Raw genomic sequence first — 16278 nt, 5'->3', positions numbered from 1 at the left:
CTTCCAACATTTTTCCAAGACAATCTCTAATATCCAACACCACAATACATGTAAATAAAAAAGAGGATGAACTACCAATAAACAAATTACTTTGTATAAGTAACTTTAAAAAGACTTTAAAAAGTAACTTAAAAAAAAAAAAAAAAAGTATTCCATACATTCTTTTAGCAAGCAGCAGTCATAGCAACTGGCCAGCCAGTAGTTCACGAAGGCTGCTTTTGCAGAACAAAAGATTTTTTTTAAATCTAAAATGTGAATGATTGCATTTTTGTCTAGTATGTTCTCAAATCCAATGAAAACACCTACTATTGGATAAAAATGCTAAAAAAGATGAGTCTGAAAAGATAAGTTAAAAATTACGCAAAATAACATGTACAGAAACAAAATATGTTATGAAGACTTATGTGACTGAGATCCTTTTATCTCAATTTTACTGTGCTACTCTAAACTTTATTCAGAATAGCACACTGTTTTATCCAATGAATGCCCCAAATTCATCCCTAACACCAGTAGAGAAAGAGTTAATCTGAACTGATATATGAGTGAATTCCAGGCATCCAATTATCTGAGTATCACAATGTAAGTAGTCCTCCAGTTCCAATACTCAGACATTGTAAATTACCATTCGTACTGTATCACTTAAATGATGATTAAAACCAAGAATAAATATAATACGATAGGTCCATGTTAAAAACCCTTCTGGAAATGCAAAAGTAATTTCATTACCTCATATTGTTCCTGCGTCCCTGGATAGGGCAAAGTAGATCTAGAAAAAGAAATTACAAAATGTACTTACTATACATACTGCTTAAAAGACAATCACATTGGAGAACACTGGTTTTTACTAAAAGCAGTCTCACTTGCTGCAACAGGCAAATCTCTATAATATGGTCTATTGCCCACACTGAACAAGGCAGGAGTGCTGTAGAATAGTTTTGATTCAACAACTGTGTTTTCTTATTACTAATGACTCATTTTCATTTAAAGTTACACAGCCAGTCTTAACTCTGCTATTCAAAATGTATTAAGGTTCTGAATACTTTGAGTTTAAAACCTCAATGTTGTTTGTTTAAAAACAATTTCCTTCCTCTCCTCCACTGTGCAAAACCAGATTATACATAAGGAGAACTGTAATCTTTCTTCTTGTAAGTATTATAAAATGACAAATTATCTGTCAAAAGAACACATCAATTTTAATTAAGTCATACCAGTGACACTACAGGAATTTTAAGAATCCTTTTGCATGACACACAACACTTCTCTAGCACAGAACAGAGGTATGTGCTTCTAACTTTCCAGGAAGAAAAATAAGAACCCCTTTCCCTTCCTACATAGCTTACCTGAGAATCTGTTTCTAAATAATTTTTTAAAGGGCAGGTTTTTTTTGTTCGTTTGTTTTTAAAAAAAGAATGCCTTATGTGAGCAGTAACTATTGTGAAATTTCACAATGATTTTAAGCTAGCCAGGATCTTCTAGAGAAGAATTTGGCACTGATCCAAATGAAAATTAACTACTAAGATTATTTTTCAATAGGTTAAATTTTACCTCCAGATATTTGAAACATTTAGGTAGTGGCAAGCAAACTCACCCCTTTTCAGTAGCAACCTAGCCTAGCCTTAGGTGTAGCTATTGATAAGGTGGATTTGCAGGCTATCAACATTTTCCACCCACCAAAAAAATTCAACGCTGATTTTTCTCAAAGGCAGAAACGGAATACCCTCCCACCTTCAATCTGCTCTGTTGGGGCACAAAGATGGGTACTGTCTTTTCCTTAAGACTGCTCCCCATTTCCATGTTAGTGTCAGCAAATATTCTGAGGAGAAACACAGGTCTTCTTCCTTCCTCTGCTGGTGCTATATCAAAAGGACTTTCCCAGAGCTAGCCATTTCATATATATACATGTATAAGCATACAAGAATAAAACCACAAAATCATACTCTATAAACTGGAGTCCTTTCTTAATGTCCTGTTGTCTAGTGCTTCTCTCTTCCGACACATTGGACATGTTATCCTGAACATTCACTTTTCGGATATGCCACTCCTCAAAAAGGAAGAAAGATAAATGGCTGTTAATAAATTAGCAGTTTGCATTTGGACCAGAAGGATCCAGTCTCACATCAATACTAAGTCCATCACACAAAGACAATACTGCACCATAGCTTCAGAGAACACGCTCTGAAAAAACTTCAGAAAAACACTGAAGTGCCCACAGCAGTATAGGTAGAAGCCCCAGGTCAGAACCAACACCCACGTACACAACACTTCTACAGAGAACCTTTCTTCCAATTTCTACTTTATCTTTGGTTTTCCACTTATTTACTCTAGATGATGCAGTCACGTTAGTGAAACTAAACCCAACTACAAGCACAGCTTGCATGCATTACTGCTAAACCAAGCTTCCACACTGTCCCCTTTTAATAGCTTTATACTTATTTTATTTGTTTGAAGTAGAAATAAACTCAAGACCCTGGTATACTTATTAATAAAACCCAAACTGATTAGAAAGCTACCATTAGGTCTAATTCTAGAGTAGCGCATCATCGCCCAAGCACTAAGGTGTAATTAGAAGCAAAATGCTACTGCTTTAATAGTATCTGCCAGCTGACCTAGGCAAAAACCTTGGAAACTTTACCAGTAGCAAAACTACCTCCTTCATTTGAAAAACTGAATTACTTTAATGTAAATTCCACATTGTCAGCCTGACGTTTCCATGCAATTTAAGTAGTCTGATTCAGCGATTATTTTTTTTTCACGTCTTTCATTTACTCGATTTACAAATCAGGTTGGGCAGGCTAAAACAATCTGTATAACCTTCAAGAGAAGGCTATTTGGTTTCACAGCTGCATACAGCTGTGACTAACTGCAAGATAAGAACACAATTTCTTTTCACACAAAAGATCAGTAGGCCAGTTTTATTCTGAAAATACTGAAATTCAGAAAAAGGCTTCTAGCTTGAGGAAGTACTTTTTCTTGGTGAAGAAAATTACTTTTTGTAGGAATTTATAGTTAAAAATAATTGAACTGCATACAGTACATTTCTGTTTGTCTTGAAGTTAAGCTAAAAAGCCAGTATTTTGTGCCAGGTTACTCCTTCACATCAACAACGGATGCAAACAAAGTAATACAAAAACCAAAACAACCCCCAGCAAACTCAACAAAATCCCAACTGAGAACATAAACCGGCTGGAGAAGCTACCCTACTTTCTCCAGATTATTTTGAATAATGAAACAATCTGAAGAGCTTTCAGCTCTAATAATGTTTACAAACCTTTCCAAAGCATGTTAAACGTATTAAGTCTACACCATTTCAAGTCATTAAGTTAGTCCTATTGTAACACATTCCTCAAAAGAGCATAAGAAAGTGACTAATTTTCTTAAGGTCACTAAGTAAATTAATGGAAGCACTCCAAGGTCCCTATTTCACCTCACTTCCCACTGTGACCTCTACTATCACCAAGCTTTAAAAAAAATAAAAATAAAAATCAGTTTGTAGATAAATATCATGGACACCTACAATAGTTCACTGACATGAACTGTTCAGATATTGCTTGTTCAGGTATATAAATAGCACTCAGTAATCTACTCTTCAGAGAGGAAATAACCATGAACACATTTGTAACTGTTTTTCATGTTATTTTCTGGATCATCTTTTCTTCCACAAGTTAGTAATACATACTGTGCTTCTGGCGTATATATGAAAGACTTTTATTATAAGATTTTAATGCATAGGAACAGCATATCTATGAAGAAATCTAAATATAAACGCCAAAAGGAAATTTATTGGGCATCTTAATGTTTTTTATTGACTCACTCATGGTTTAGGTTTTAGAATTCAAACGAGGGCTAGTAACAATAAGAAACGCTCATACTAACCAAAGACAGCAGCAATATCAGCATATGCTTTCCCACAAAAATAAGCTATTTAAAACATATTTTAGTCCTGAAATAACAGCTGACAAAGTAATACCTTGCTATCACAAGAGTCTTGCATATGTCAAGATCTGGGCAAGTATGAAGATCCGCTTTACTCTACTAATTTTAAGCAACCCCAATACTCCACACAAACAACTTACAAAGAGATGAAAAAAGTACAACACAGTAACAATTGCATTCATTTATCACCTCTAGCACAAATACTAAAGAATAAATAATATATTGAAACTTGAAGATGTGCAGATCCATTTTCTCCATAATAAAGTTAATGGAAATGTTACAAACTGGCATCACAGATAAAATAATAGCTAGCAAGTGATGAACATATGTGAGTGATGTAATTGATTATTCAAAGCGGTTTTCTGTTTTTCCCACTTACTCATTTGCATCCATAAGATGTTCAGGCAAAAATTATCTTTTCTTAAAATAATTTGACCATTGCATTGTCCCAATATTTGATGATTTTGCAGAGGATTTTAAACTGTTTCAGATAGCATTTCTAACAGCATCTCTCACATCCAAATTACCCTTAGATCCTCTTGAGCAACCAGAAACACGTTAGACTCAGTTATATACAAGGCAAATAACAACCATATCTTGACTTTTAACGTCATTCATCTACTTTCAAAGTTGAAAAAAACCCCACCTATTTAAGCAACAGCTTTTCTCCTCCATCTGCAGGGACAGAATGTAAAACAGATAGACATGTACATACATTTAAAAAGTTAAAATGTTGCTTTGTTTCTTGTGACTATTACTAGAAAAGCAAAGCCTACACCATTGCTTTACTCTGTGCAATTCACTGAAAAGAGACAAGCTAATGGAAAGGAAAAAAAAATAGTATGTGATCAAAAAAAAAGGCAAACTAATGTATTGGTAATTAAGGTCATAGGCAGAACCGATTGTTACATTAAATGTAATATTTCTACAACTGCTGCTACATGACCAATACAAGTCTAATTTATTGAGTAAAGCAAAAAAAAAGCTGCCTAAACCCAAGTAAGTTAAAGAACAATTTATACTGTTTTATCTTTATCACAGGCTTCAACTCATCTTGTTTCACAAAAGCAGAAGCCAAGTGACAGAAATTACACTGCCAGTAGCCAATGTCACCTTTTCTGACAGATGCTGATCCAGTTATACAAATAGGAGATACGGAGGAAAACAGATTTGTGCCAGGTCTGGCAGATAGGCATACCTATACTTTTCTCTTATACAAAGCCACTTACGCCTCTTACTGCTTTCCTTCCAGCAACAGGGCAAGACAGTTTTCTTGTTTTCTAGATTTTGGCACTTCTAAGGTATTCAAGATAAGTTTTAAAGGGCATTCACAATATTTAGGATGCCTGGGATAATTCTTCAGGCACAACAATTGCTAGACTATCTTGCAAAACAAACTGATCTTTGGAATGCAAGTCAGTAAAGTCACACAGAATGCAGAGAATTGAGCTTTTCTGTAGAAGGAATACAGGCCTTGGTTATTCTGGAAAGGAAGGCCACACTGCTTAAAACTTTGGACAGTCTAGCCTTTCCATTTCTAAATTGCAAATCCAGGGAGCAAATATCCACCGTTTGCCATATACACAAGTTCCCCCAGTTAAAAATTCAGTCCCAAAGGATAAGGAACTTTGGGCAGGACTAACCCTTTCTCCTGCTGCATACAGTTGTGCAGACAGCTTATTTAGAGATGGAGAATAGGGGAAAAATGCATAACATTATTTGGGGAGTAGAACTACCACCACTGGGAATTAATGACCTTCAGCTGACCAAATAATTCTGTTATTGTTCGTTATTGACATTAATGGTTCCAGCTATTATAAATACTTCAAATAAGCATTCTCTGCACCTTCAGGCCTAAATGCTGAAAACAACTGGAAGTCAGTGGTGCTTGCTACACTTCCTTCTCCACAGAAAAACTAAGTGCAGTGTATAGATGTGTTCTTTTAAGATACAGCATATCATCTTGCCACGGATCACTGACTTCACTATTAATGCAATTACTGGGTTACAGGAATCTCAAATTAGATCTTTGTACAGTACAAAGCACACTGAAAATTTTATCATGATTGCTGCTGATAGATCTCTACCAGCCTCAGTGGCTCAGCTGAGTTACGAACCTTGACTGGGGTGCAAGTCTAGTGAAAAAAATCACACTGAGCAAAGAGACCCCCTTTCATATTGTAGCACCAGCCTTCTCCCCCTCTTTATGACACAGGCAGGAGAGAAGGTAACAAACTCAAAATATCAACTCAGTCAAAAATTAATCTATCAACTGCACAATCATATGTCAAAACTTTGATCAGCAATCAGAAGTCTGTATATAAAAGGAAAACATGAACAGTTCATCAGTGTTTCCATATAGGAAAACCATACTCCAGAAAAGAGAAGTTACACCCTGGGTGCTAGAATAAAGAGAATACTGCAAAAAGGATGGGAAAGACTGAAAGAGAACAGTAGGAGTGAATGTATGACTAAAAAGCAGGCAATATAAATACCTTTCACCTATAAGAAGAGAAAGCCCATCTCTACTGCTACCTCCTGCACCATTAACAGCAGCAACAAGCATAACATGTTCAAGCATCTGGATCCAAAAAGCGATACACACGTAACTCCCACCCCAGGGGCACGAGAGAGCAGGCCCCTACCTCAACAGAGACAAGTGAGAAAAGGAAGTGGCACACATGCAGCTATACCTAACTGCCTCCTAAAGAGATGTCACTGACAAACACATCTCCACTACCCACAGTTCCAACCCAGCCAAGATTCTAACGCAACATCAAGCACCTGCCCAACACAGAATAAGCCTGACTCAAAGCAGACTTCTCAAAGCAATTTTATTGCCCATCCTAACCGTCTGACAGTTTAAATGAATAATTACAGATAATAAACTACAGTGCAAATTAAAGCATGCCTTACAGAGATTGTAATCTGCTCAGACTTGGTACTGGCATCAAAACGAGAAAGGGAAAATAGAAATCTTAATATAAAACCTTTTTAGAAATACCTTCCTTTCAGCAAAGGCACAAAAGATTTAATATTCATGCTCATGCATCACTGGGCCGTTGCATAAGACGTTTCAAACATGTAACATGCTGGGGGGGAACAGAGAAAACAGTACACAACACACATTTCAATAGTTTTCAGTTAATTCCTCTGCTTAATCTAATACTTCTGGTCACAATCACACAATTCTGTTATGTCAGCTGAAAATGCCACTTAACATAGACATAACTCAGTTTCAGCTTTTATTTCTGTAAAGGGAAACAAACTTGACGCCAAAATGAAGTATCTAAATAAAACAGACTATACATCAACAGTTTAACACCTATTCATTCCACATTCTTTATTTGCCTTAAGTATTTAGTTGCATCTCCTCCCACTCATTCCCTACCCACAAAATAAGAAGATACTGTTCAAGGCTTGTTAGCTACTTTCATAGCTTTTCTACATTTTTTTTTAAATCCATGAAAGAAATAGGAGAGAACAAAGACTCTTTGTAAAGTCGCTTCATTTCCCTAGGAAATTAAGGAGTGGGGCTGGATAGCTTTGGTTTATAGTTCCCTTAGACATTTTAGTAAAGAACAGATCCAAAATTCAAGCTGAAGAAGTAGTATCTTATCAATAAATCCAGAGTTATCAACAGAATTGACACCAAGAAAAGCTTTAGTAATCGATTTTTATGATTGCAATCGACAGGCTTTGGGGTTTGTGGGTTTTTTTGTTTTTACTTCCTGTAATACAGTTATGACTTTCTGTAACGAAATAGCAACAGTGCTGCCTAACCGGGAATACGGACTCAACACATTAAAGAAACGGAAAACGGGTACTGTGTTCTCCTCTAGTTGGATGAACGCCAGCACAAGTTACAGCCCACAGAACGCCCGAAAAACTCGTCACACGCGAAACCCGGCGGCACAGGAGGACGCGGGGCACAGGACGGAGCCCGGCCCGCTCCCGGCCGCTGTCACCGCTTCGCCCTCCGCTTTCCCTGTCAAGCGCCGCGGTTTTGTTCCAGCCACGACGCAACAGGAGAGCTCTTAGAGCACCTTTTCCCGGAGAGCGGCCGCAACAAGCCCGCCGGCCCCGCGGAGCGCACCCGGGGAGCGCCGGGCGCGGGTCAGGCCGGGGCTGAGCGGACCCGAGCCCCTCGGCGCCCCCGCCCGCACCCCGCCGGGCAGGGCCCGCCCGCCGCCGCCTTTGTTCGCTCCAACCGGCTCCCGAACGCCGAGGGAAAGTCTTTTCCAGGGGCGCCCCCCGCCCGGCCCGCCCAACTTCTCCAGCGAAACCGACACCGGCCGCGGCCGACCGCGCCCGCCGCCCCCTCCGCCGGGCAGGCACACGCGGGGGGAGGGCCGCTCCCCTCCCCCGGGAGAGGCGAGACGGCGGCCCCCGCGGCCCCACCCTCGACCGGGGAGCGGCCGGCACCCGCGGGGAAGGGCGGGAACGGCTCCCCCCGCTCGCCCCGCCGAACGGAGCGGAAAGAGAGCGGGCCGGGCAGGCGGCGCCGCCCGCGCCTAGGGGCCCCTTCCTCAGGCCGAGGGGCCCTGCCGCGGGCGGGGGAAGCGAAGCGCGATTCCTCCCCTCCCCCGCCGCGCAGCCCCTACCTGCCGCTCAGGCCCGCGGGAGCGCAGCGCCGCGGAAGGCGGAGCCAGCGAGCCGGGCGCGCGACAGCGGCGGCGACAACGACGACGACAACGGCGGCGCCTCCCCCGCTCCGCCCTCGACAGCGCCGCCGCTGCCGCTCGCTCCCGAGGGCGCCCCCTGCTGGGAGGAGGCCGCGGGCACAACCTAGGGGCAGCCTGACTCCATTGGCCGGAGCTCTAGCAGGGCGGGCGCTGCCATTGGCTCGCCACCCTTGTTTTGGAAACCGGCACTTCTGATTGGTGGCGAGTGGGAAAGTCTTTGCTGCTGATTGGCTGGCTGCCTAGCGCTCCACCCCCGCTCCTTTTTCCTTTCAGCGGGCCGTAGCGCTCGCCCTTAGGCCTCTCCATCGCCCTGTGCGGGCTGCGCCGTGGGACTGCCCGGGCAGACAGCGCCCGCGCCACGGGCGAGCCCGTCCGCTGCCATCGCCGGGAGACGCCGCTCAGGTCGCGCCCCCCTTCCCTTGGCTCCCCCGGAAGCAGCCTGACGTGAGCAGCTGCACGCCGTGCCCCATGGGAGCCCTAGCGCTTAGTGACGTCACCCTGCCTCTTCCGCTCCGGCGCAGGGGCCACTGCGCATGCTCCGGGCTGGCGCGCTGCCGCGCTTCCCGCCTTGCGCGTGCTCCTGTGCGCATGCGCCCTGAGCGGCCGCCGCCCGCCGGGGGGTGTGAGGCGGCGGCGCCGGTGTGCGGGCGAGGCGGTGTCGTGTCCTCTGGGATCCGCTAACGGCCTTTGTCTGGGCGTGGGAGGCGGCAGCAAGCGGGCGTTACACCGAGGATCGGTGTCGGGCGCTGCGCCGTCTGCCGTGTTAGATGGGGAGCGAGGCGGCGGGTGCGAGAGCCCGGCGGGGCCGGGGCTCGGTTCCGGGAGCGGCAGCCTGGACGCTGCCCTGCGGCGCGCCGCTTCTTCCCTTCCCGTGCACCGGCACGACCCGAGGTATTCTTTGTCACTCGCCTGGGATGAGTATTCATGAGGCCGGGAACTTGTTGTATCTTTTGACTCTTTATATTGGAACTCATAAAATGCGTTTTTGAAAGCTCTTTTGCCAAATAATAAAACATGAGTAAGCGGGAGGTGTAAGGAACGCTGTTTTGTCATTACTTTCTCAGGGGCTGATGGCACCAGTGGCAGGTGAGGGCAGGAGCACGGGCCTTTGTGCCAGGGGACAGGTACCACTTCTGCTGGCGCACATACCCTGCCAGGGAATCGCTGAATTACAGACCTGGAATGCTCTCGAGCGTCAGGGGTTGGGGGTTTTCCCCTCTTGCAGTGGACATAATTGGTGTTCTAATAATACTCTTTCCTTTTTTCCAGTAGCATTAGTGATGGCAATGTCAGTAGTGCAGCTGACCAGTCTTGTACAGATGTCCCCCCAAAGAATGTGATAAAAAATAATTTGAGACACTGATGTGGCCTGTATGGTAGAACTGTATAAAGAAAAGCTTTACAGGTTTTAACAAATACAGTATACAAATTATACTGCCATTAATTGAGACTGAAAGGAATAGAGCCAATTAGTAGTTTCTCAGGTGAAGTTATGCTGATGGAAGGCTCCCTGACCTGGTGAAGCACACCTGTATTAAACTGTTCCACTCTAATTACTGTGGAGGCACTGTAAGAATAAATTGTTGAAGCTCTGCCTTGAGGGTTTTCCCAGCTCCAAGGGACGCATTACCTCCAGTTGATCTCAGTCGTGTTGATTCTTGAGACTAAGTGTGACAATTTAATGGAAGTAGTCAGATATTAAATCATTAATGCTTAAGTGTGTAGAATGAAATTTAAAAGTCCCATAGGACTCAATGTGAAATTGGGATTTTGCTTATTTCAGGAACTAAAGGGAGGTGAGAGAAACAAAAAGAGTAAAAAAAATCATGCATAGAACAACAGTTATACCCATGAATCATGAACTATGAAATAGACCTGAAAAATGGCAAGAAGCCTTATCCCATTCCAAATTACAATTGTTAGAACTCTGTTGAAGGCACACTCAGGAGTATTGACCTGAATTAACCAAATTGAAACAGTTAAACCATATTATATCTTTGAGAAACCTGCAGAATTAAAGTGAACTAAATTAGGTTATGAACAATTCCCTTAACCAAAATAATGCCCTCTAAATAATCATGTATAGATTAAATACAGTTTAATGTAATCCATTCTAAAAGTCAGTTTGCAGTTGGTGGGTTTTTCCGGGGTGTCCACACTGTTGTTGTTCTATTTTCTGCTACTGCTTGACACCACTCTTTCACTTAGGATACCCAGAGATGAGTGAGCAGTGCTCTGACCAAAATAGGAAGACCTATTGCACATTTTTGTAGCCGGCCAGTGTATGAAGGAGGACTCCCACGAAAGGTATTGCCAACATTAAGTTTTGTTTCAGCTTTTTTGTTGGTAGTGATGGTTTCTTAATATCTCCATGATAAAACATTGAGTATTGTATGCAAGTTATAGTCTCTGTGGTATTTTGTCTGTTCTGTCATGTGGATACCATGCTGTTGAAAACCTTAACTGAAGACCTTTCTGAAACAGAAAAAGCTTTTCCTTTTTAAATGATGATTAAATGGTACATTGTCATTTCCAGTAGTTACTGGTCAAATTATGGGCTTGACCCTTGAAAAGAAGATTAACTTTTTTTTTTAACAGCAACTACATCAGTCTATACTTTTTTTTGAAAGCCATGCAAGAACAGAATATCCTGTACTAGACAACACTTACCTCTGTAGAAATAAAATTTTTGTTGTTGTTTTTTTGACTTTTTTGTTTATTCTTTGTTAAACATCTATATATTATTATTATTCAGTTACCCTTAGACTTGAGCTAAACAGTGTAACAGTATCTTCCTACACAAATGGCATGTTGCAAAGCTGTGTTTGTGACTTGGTACTCTTAACAACCATGTCTCAGCTATAGTTCATTTACTTTTTGCATACAGTGGTAATGCCCTAGCAGAGAAGTGATTTCTGCTATCACTAAGAAATTGATGGTGATGGAGGGGCAGCAGAGTATTTGGAGAACAGCTACAAGGCAAGTTAAACTAACTTTTGAGATAGGAGCCTGATGTTAGCTATGAAGGTTTTTTTTTTCTCTTAGGAAACTACTCAGCATTTTTAAAATTAATTTAAGATTTCTTGCTTGTTAAAACATTGTTGAAGATTATTTAAGCCAAATAGACACCTATGGGGTTTTGCATCAGAGTTAGTGTAGGAATCTATCAGTCAGATACTTTGCATAAAAATTATTAGTTTACAATAGAGAGCATCTTGGGTTTGTTTCAGTGTTTCAATTGTAATCTGTAGCAAAAGTTGAAAGCTAGTAAACAGTCATTCCGTAATGCTTCACCGTAACTTCTAGATTATTTTACTAAATCTGAGATGAATTTTGCCTTCCGCAGTAGTGGAGTCCCGACCCAGTAGACCAGCAGAGGGCATAAGTCCCCCTCCTGCGCTTCCTGGGGTGCTGGCCAGGCCCACCCTTTGTAGGAGCTGAATCCTGGCGGGAAGCTACAAGTTTGTCTGACCTGAATCCACAAAAAGTAGGAAGATAACAATTCTTTTAGGTTGAAAGGTTCAAAATTAGACAGGACTTCTTGAATTAGAAAAAGTCAAGCAATTTCAGTGCAATGTTTTAGCCATGTGTTAAGCGAGGCTAGTTGAAATTTATTCATGCCAGCCACCATCATGAGCATTAGCTTCAGGCCTCTGAATAGCCTCAGAGGATAATCATGAGTAAAATACGTTGCAGTATGATGAAGTTATGGATAACTGATTTAATGGGGATGTGAGCAGAAAAGTAACCATTTTTCAAATGGATGACCTGTTAAGAGATCTTCTGTTAGCCAGAAAAAAAAAAAAAAAGGGCGGGGGGTGAATGCCAGACTCTGCTTTTAACCTTCTCTTAAGAGTAGTAAGAGTTGTAATTGGCAGTTGGGAGATGGATCTAGGGGTTTTTTCTCCAGCTAGCTTTACTCTGTAAGGTATCTGAGTTACTCAGACCTCTCAGTATGTTTGGAAACAAATCAAAATGCACCACCTTGCTTTGGCAGGGGGAAGAAAAAGGGAAAAAATAGAGACATGCTTGTTAGGCTGTCAGTGGTATTACAGTTTAGACTGTCTCCTGATGTCTCACACGTTTAAACGGGAAGAGTGGTAAAGCTGGAACCACATGAAGCTATACCTGACAGTGCCTCTAGAGCAACTACCCAAACCCACTCTTCAATCACACTGCCCCAAAAATGCAGCAGCTAATTTTTTAATCATTACAATCAAGGTGCCTAGCTAAGATATCCTTCCTAAGTGTTAGTTGTCCAAAGTATGTAAAAATATGCAAATAAAACTTGTCGCTGTACTAGAAAATTCAAGATTTGTTTGCAGAGCCACACAGAGCTTTGAAAATGTGACTGGAAAATGAAATGGAAGATGTAGGGCATTTTATATTAATCAGACTAGAAATACTAAAGAGTAAATAAATTTGAGAGGCTGACGGAAATAAAAGTTCTGCTCTGTAAGCTCTCAGTAGATTAAGTTCAGTTTTCCAGCTTACTGAGCCTTGACACTGCATACCCTTAAGATCTGTAAATCTTTTAAGGTGCTTTACCATTTTTTAAGGGAGTCACACATTTTCAGAATTTCTTATGATTGGACAAATGTATCTGCCTGGACATAAAGGCTGTATTTCAATAGGAATCATACATACATTGCCTCAATTCTTGATTTAATGATATATGATCTATTCCAGCTGATTATAGGTAATTTTGGCCAGGGTAATGAGCAGTCAGTTGTTCAGATGGTTCTGTGGGCAGTTCTCACAGCACCTCACTTCCTGTCCAGTGAGCTAAGAACACTTTCTGAAAGTGCAGAATATATCTTGAAAAATGAGATACTGACTTATAGATACCAAGATACTTTAGGGATTCAAGGAAAGCACATCATGAAGGTATTAATTTGTCAACTCCCTTTTTTCTGAGAAGCTTTTAATTTTAGTTTTGTTAACATTATGTTAGTCTTTACAGTTTCCCTGAACAAAAGAATACCCTTTAGAAATAATATTTTTCTTATTATTTATCGTGGTTAAGAAGGTTTAAATGTAGCAATCTATACCCACTTAATGTGTTGGATTATTTTATTCTATTCCATTTTCTCTATACTGTTGTTTAACTCATTTGTATGTTATAAACAGGCATTGGAGATTAAACTGAGGAAAATTACATCTATTTTCTGACCTATTTGCTAATATAATATTTACATCACTTGTTACTAGCTAACCCATTATCGTGAGCTTCAGCTGTTTACATCAGGTCTTAATTTTATCATTTTCTTGTCTGTAACTATGGCTGCACTGATTAATTTAACAATGCAAGGTGTGTCTGATTACTTCCTTTGGAAGACAGAGAATGTCACTGCATCCACTGTAAGCATGAATCTCAGGAAGTGTATTAATCAATGTATAATGCTTGTTGTAGCTGTACTTTAGAGCTATGTGCTCTTGTTATATTCAATATCTTGATTTTTCCCCTCAGTAGTCCTGTCCTTATTTGCTTGGCTTTATATTTAGAGGTTAACTACTACAGATATGCAGGGCTAGAGCATTCTAGTGTAACTGAAAAGATGAATTGATGTCTTTTCCATCACAGGTTATGTATGAGATTTAAATCTGCCCATAAAGATGGGGGAGGGGAAAACAGTGGTTTATAATCCAACTCAGTTAAAGAACAGTGCTTTAGCAAATAACACAGCTGGAACTGGAGAATACCTCTCTACACAGCGAGAGTTCCTTACCAGAATAGCAAAAATCCAACTTTTTTTTATTAGCTTTCTCAAGATCTAGAACGTTTCAATCTGTTAGTAACATAAAAGCCAAATTAGTGTGACTTTTAGGGCGTACAGTTAATAAGAGTTGTCCAAGAGAGGCCCAGGAGCAAGGTGTATGCTGACTCAGCTGTCTTTGCACATACTCGTGTCTGCTTTAGAAAGTAGATTAGTCCAAAAGAAGCCCAGTTGCAGAGCAGAAGTTGTGTGAATGTCAAATGCCCAGCACCAATGCACATTTCAGGGGTTTCACTTTGGAATAGCTTTGGTCTGAACACATGGATTGAATGTAGTGGTTGGAGCACCCCTTCCTGTCTCATTTTACCCCAGAGGAATCCAGGTCACATGCTCTGAGATGATTCTGTAAAATGAACCAAAGCACACAGTACATGGGGACAATCAATTTGGCTCACTTCTGAGCCAAATGCTAACACAGACACACACTTTGCCAGTTAGATTACTCTTAGCAGGAATGATCTCCCCAAAGAAAATTTTGCAGGAGACCTTTGCATAAACAAGCAGGGATCAAGCCAGATTTTCTCTTTTTTGCAGTCAGGTATCTTAATCACAAGCTAGAGTGTCACTGGTGTATGTTTCTTTTTCTGTCACTAAATAAGAGACACTCTCGATTCTTTTCACAATTTCAACAGAAAGAGTGGAGGCAGTAGTTGCTTACAAGCCTCTTTAAGCTGACAATCAGATTTTCCTTTTCATAGCTGAGCTAAGTAGGTTAAATATCTTCAAAGCCTCTAAACTGTATCTCTCATATGCTGAAAGCTATTAACATATTGGCGCTGTGTCTGCTCCCCTGCAGTCTTAGGTCAAAATGGCTAAATGTTATGCTTCTCTGCCTTGCTTAATCATATCCATTTGGCTAAAATATAAAGTCCCCAGTCATCATATTGGCTCTTAGGAATTCTTAACTCTTTCCATATATTATGGAGGAAGCTCAGGCCCTTCATGTAGAGAACCAGCCACCAGAGCGCTCAGTCACAGACCAATACCTTATTTCCTGCAAACAGTATTTCCTGCAAGCAGTTATTCATCAGCTGATCTCAACTGTCATCCTTATTCCAAAAGGTCAAGCAGTCACACAAAACTCAGGTTTATAAGCACTAGTAAAAATGGCAAAGTATTTTCAAGCAGACTGAGTATAAGAAATTCTTCAGGTTTATCTCTGACATATTCCAAGAAATTGGAGTTTCAAGTCCTTAACAGTAGCGTTTAATTTTTGCTTTGTATCATTCTACTTCGTGTTGGAGAACATACTGAAAAACAAAATCATTTTAATAATCTGTTCACTAAAACATAGTGAAACAAAAGCCACGTTACAAAACTAACAATTTTACATATACATTGAAAAACTGACTGAATTTAAACAAAAGTTTAAATAAGGAGTGGCCAGACTTGACTAGGTTCTTTCACAGATAATGCTTTTGACAGAAAAACAGAGGAGAATGAAGTTGGCATTCAATCTAGCTTATTTCTGGTTTTATATTGCTGACTATCAAACCGATGAGAGGTTTTTCTGTTTTCTTTACAATCATTACTGAAATACAGGATTCAAAATACAACTTTTTCAGAGGACAGGGGAGAGAAGAGTCTTCCCACCTTCCCAAAACACACAAACGCACACTTTTCCAGATAAAATTTGCTTGTGGAATTCACCTTTTATTCCTTCCAGGCAATCTTCATTTCAATTCTTGACTTTTCTTGAGCAACAAACTGTTTTAAAATACAAAAAGGATAAATAAATATAGCAATTTCTTTTTAATGCAGAAATTACTGATAAGTAATGCTGCTGTGTATTAAGAATTATAAATGGGTATAGGAATATTTTGGCAATGTATAGATCAGTGATCATCAACAGTCATTTCACTAAGCAACTGAAACTTTAAAAA

At 40.7% G+C, this 16278-nt stretch overlaps 2 protein-coding genes across 3 annotated transcripts in view; one reads left to right on the top strand and one right to left on the bottom strand.

Moving 5' to 3' along the window:
- The window catches only part of ZC3H7A (zinc finger CCCH-type containing 7A), a 30144-nt gene extending 21425 nt beyond the window's left edge, over nucleotides 1-8719 (bottom strand). For both annotated transcript variants that reach the window (XR_012625176.1, XM_074840281.1), the window contains exons 1-3: nucleotides 8538-8719; nucleotides 1938-2041; nucleotides 727-766 (exon numbers count right to left, since the gene is read on the bottom strand). Coding sequence is in view for 1 of the 2 variants with exons in the window: in XM_074840281.1 (XP_074696382.1) it covers nucleotides 727-766; nucleotides 1938-2005 (108 nt within the window). In the remaining variant the exon portion in view is untranslated. The remainder of the gene's footprint in view (nucleotides 1-726; nucleotides 767-1937; nucleotides 2042-8537) is intronic.
- A 40-nt stretch (nucleotides 8720-8759) lies between these two features.
- Nucleotides 8760-16278, top strand: part of PLA2G10 (phospholipase A2 group X) — a 32155-nt gene continuing 24636 nt past the window's right edge. The window contains exons 1-2 of the mRNA XM_074840303.1: nucleotides 8760-9509; nucleotides 10827-10925. The gene's annotated coding sequence lies outside the window, so the exon portion shown is untranslated. The remainder of the gene's footprint in view (nucleotides 9510-10826; nucleotides 10926-16278) is intronic.

This window comes from Strix aluco, chromosome 15 (genome assembly GCF_031877795.1).
Source record: "Strix aluco isolate bStrAlu1 chromosome 15, bStrAlu1.hap1, whole genome shotgun sequence".
Taxonomy (NCBI): Eukaryota; Metazoa; Chordata; class Aves; order Strigiformes; family Strigidae; genus Strix; species Strix aluco.
Note: the sequence above shows the minus strand (reverse complement) of the source record. Positions and strands in the feature narration are given on the sequence as shown.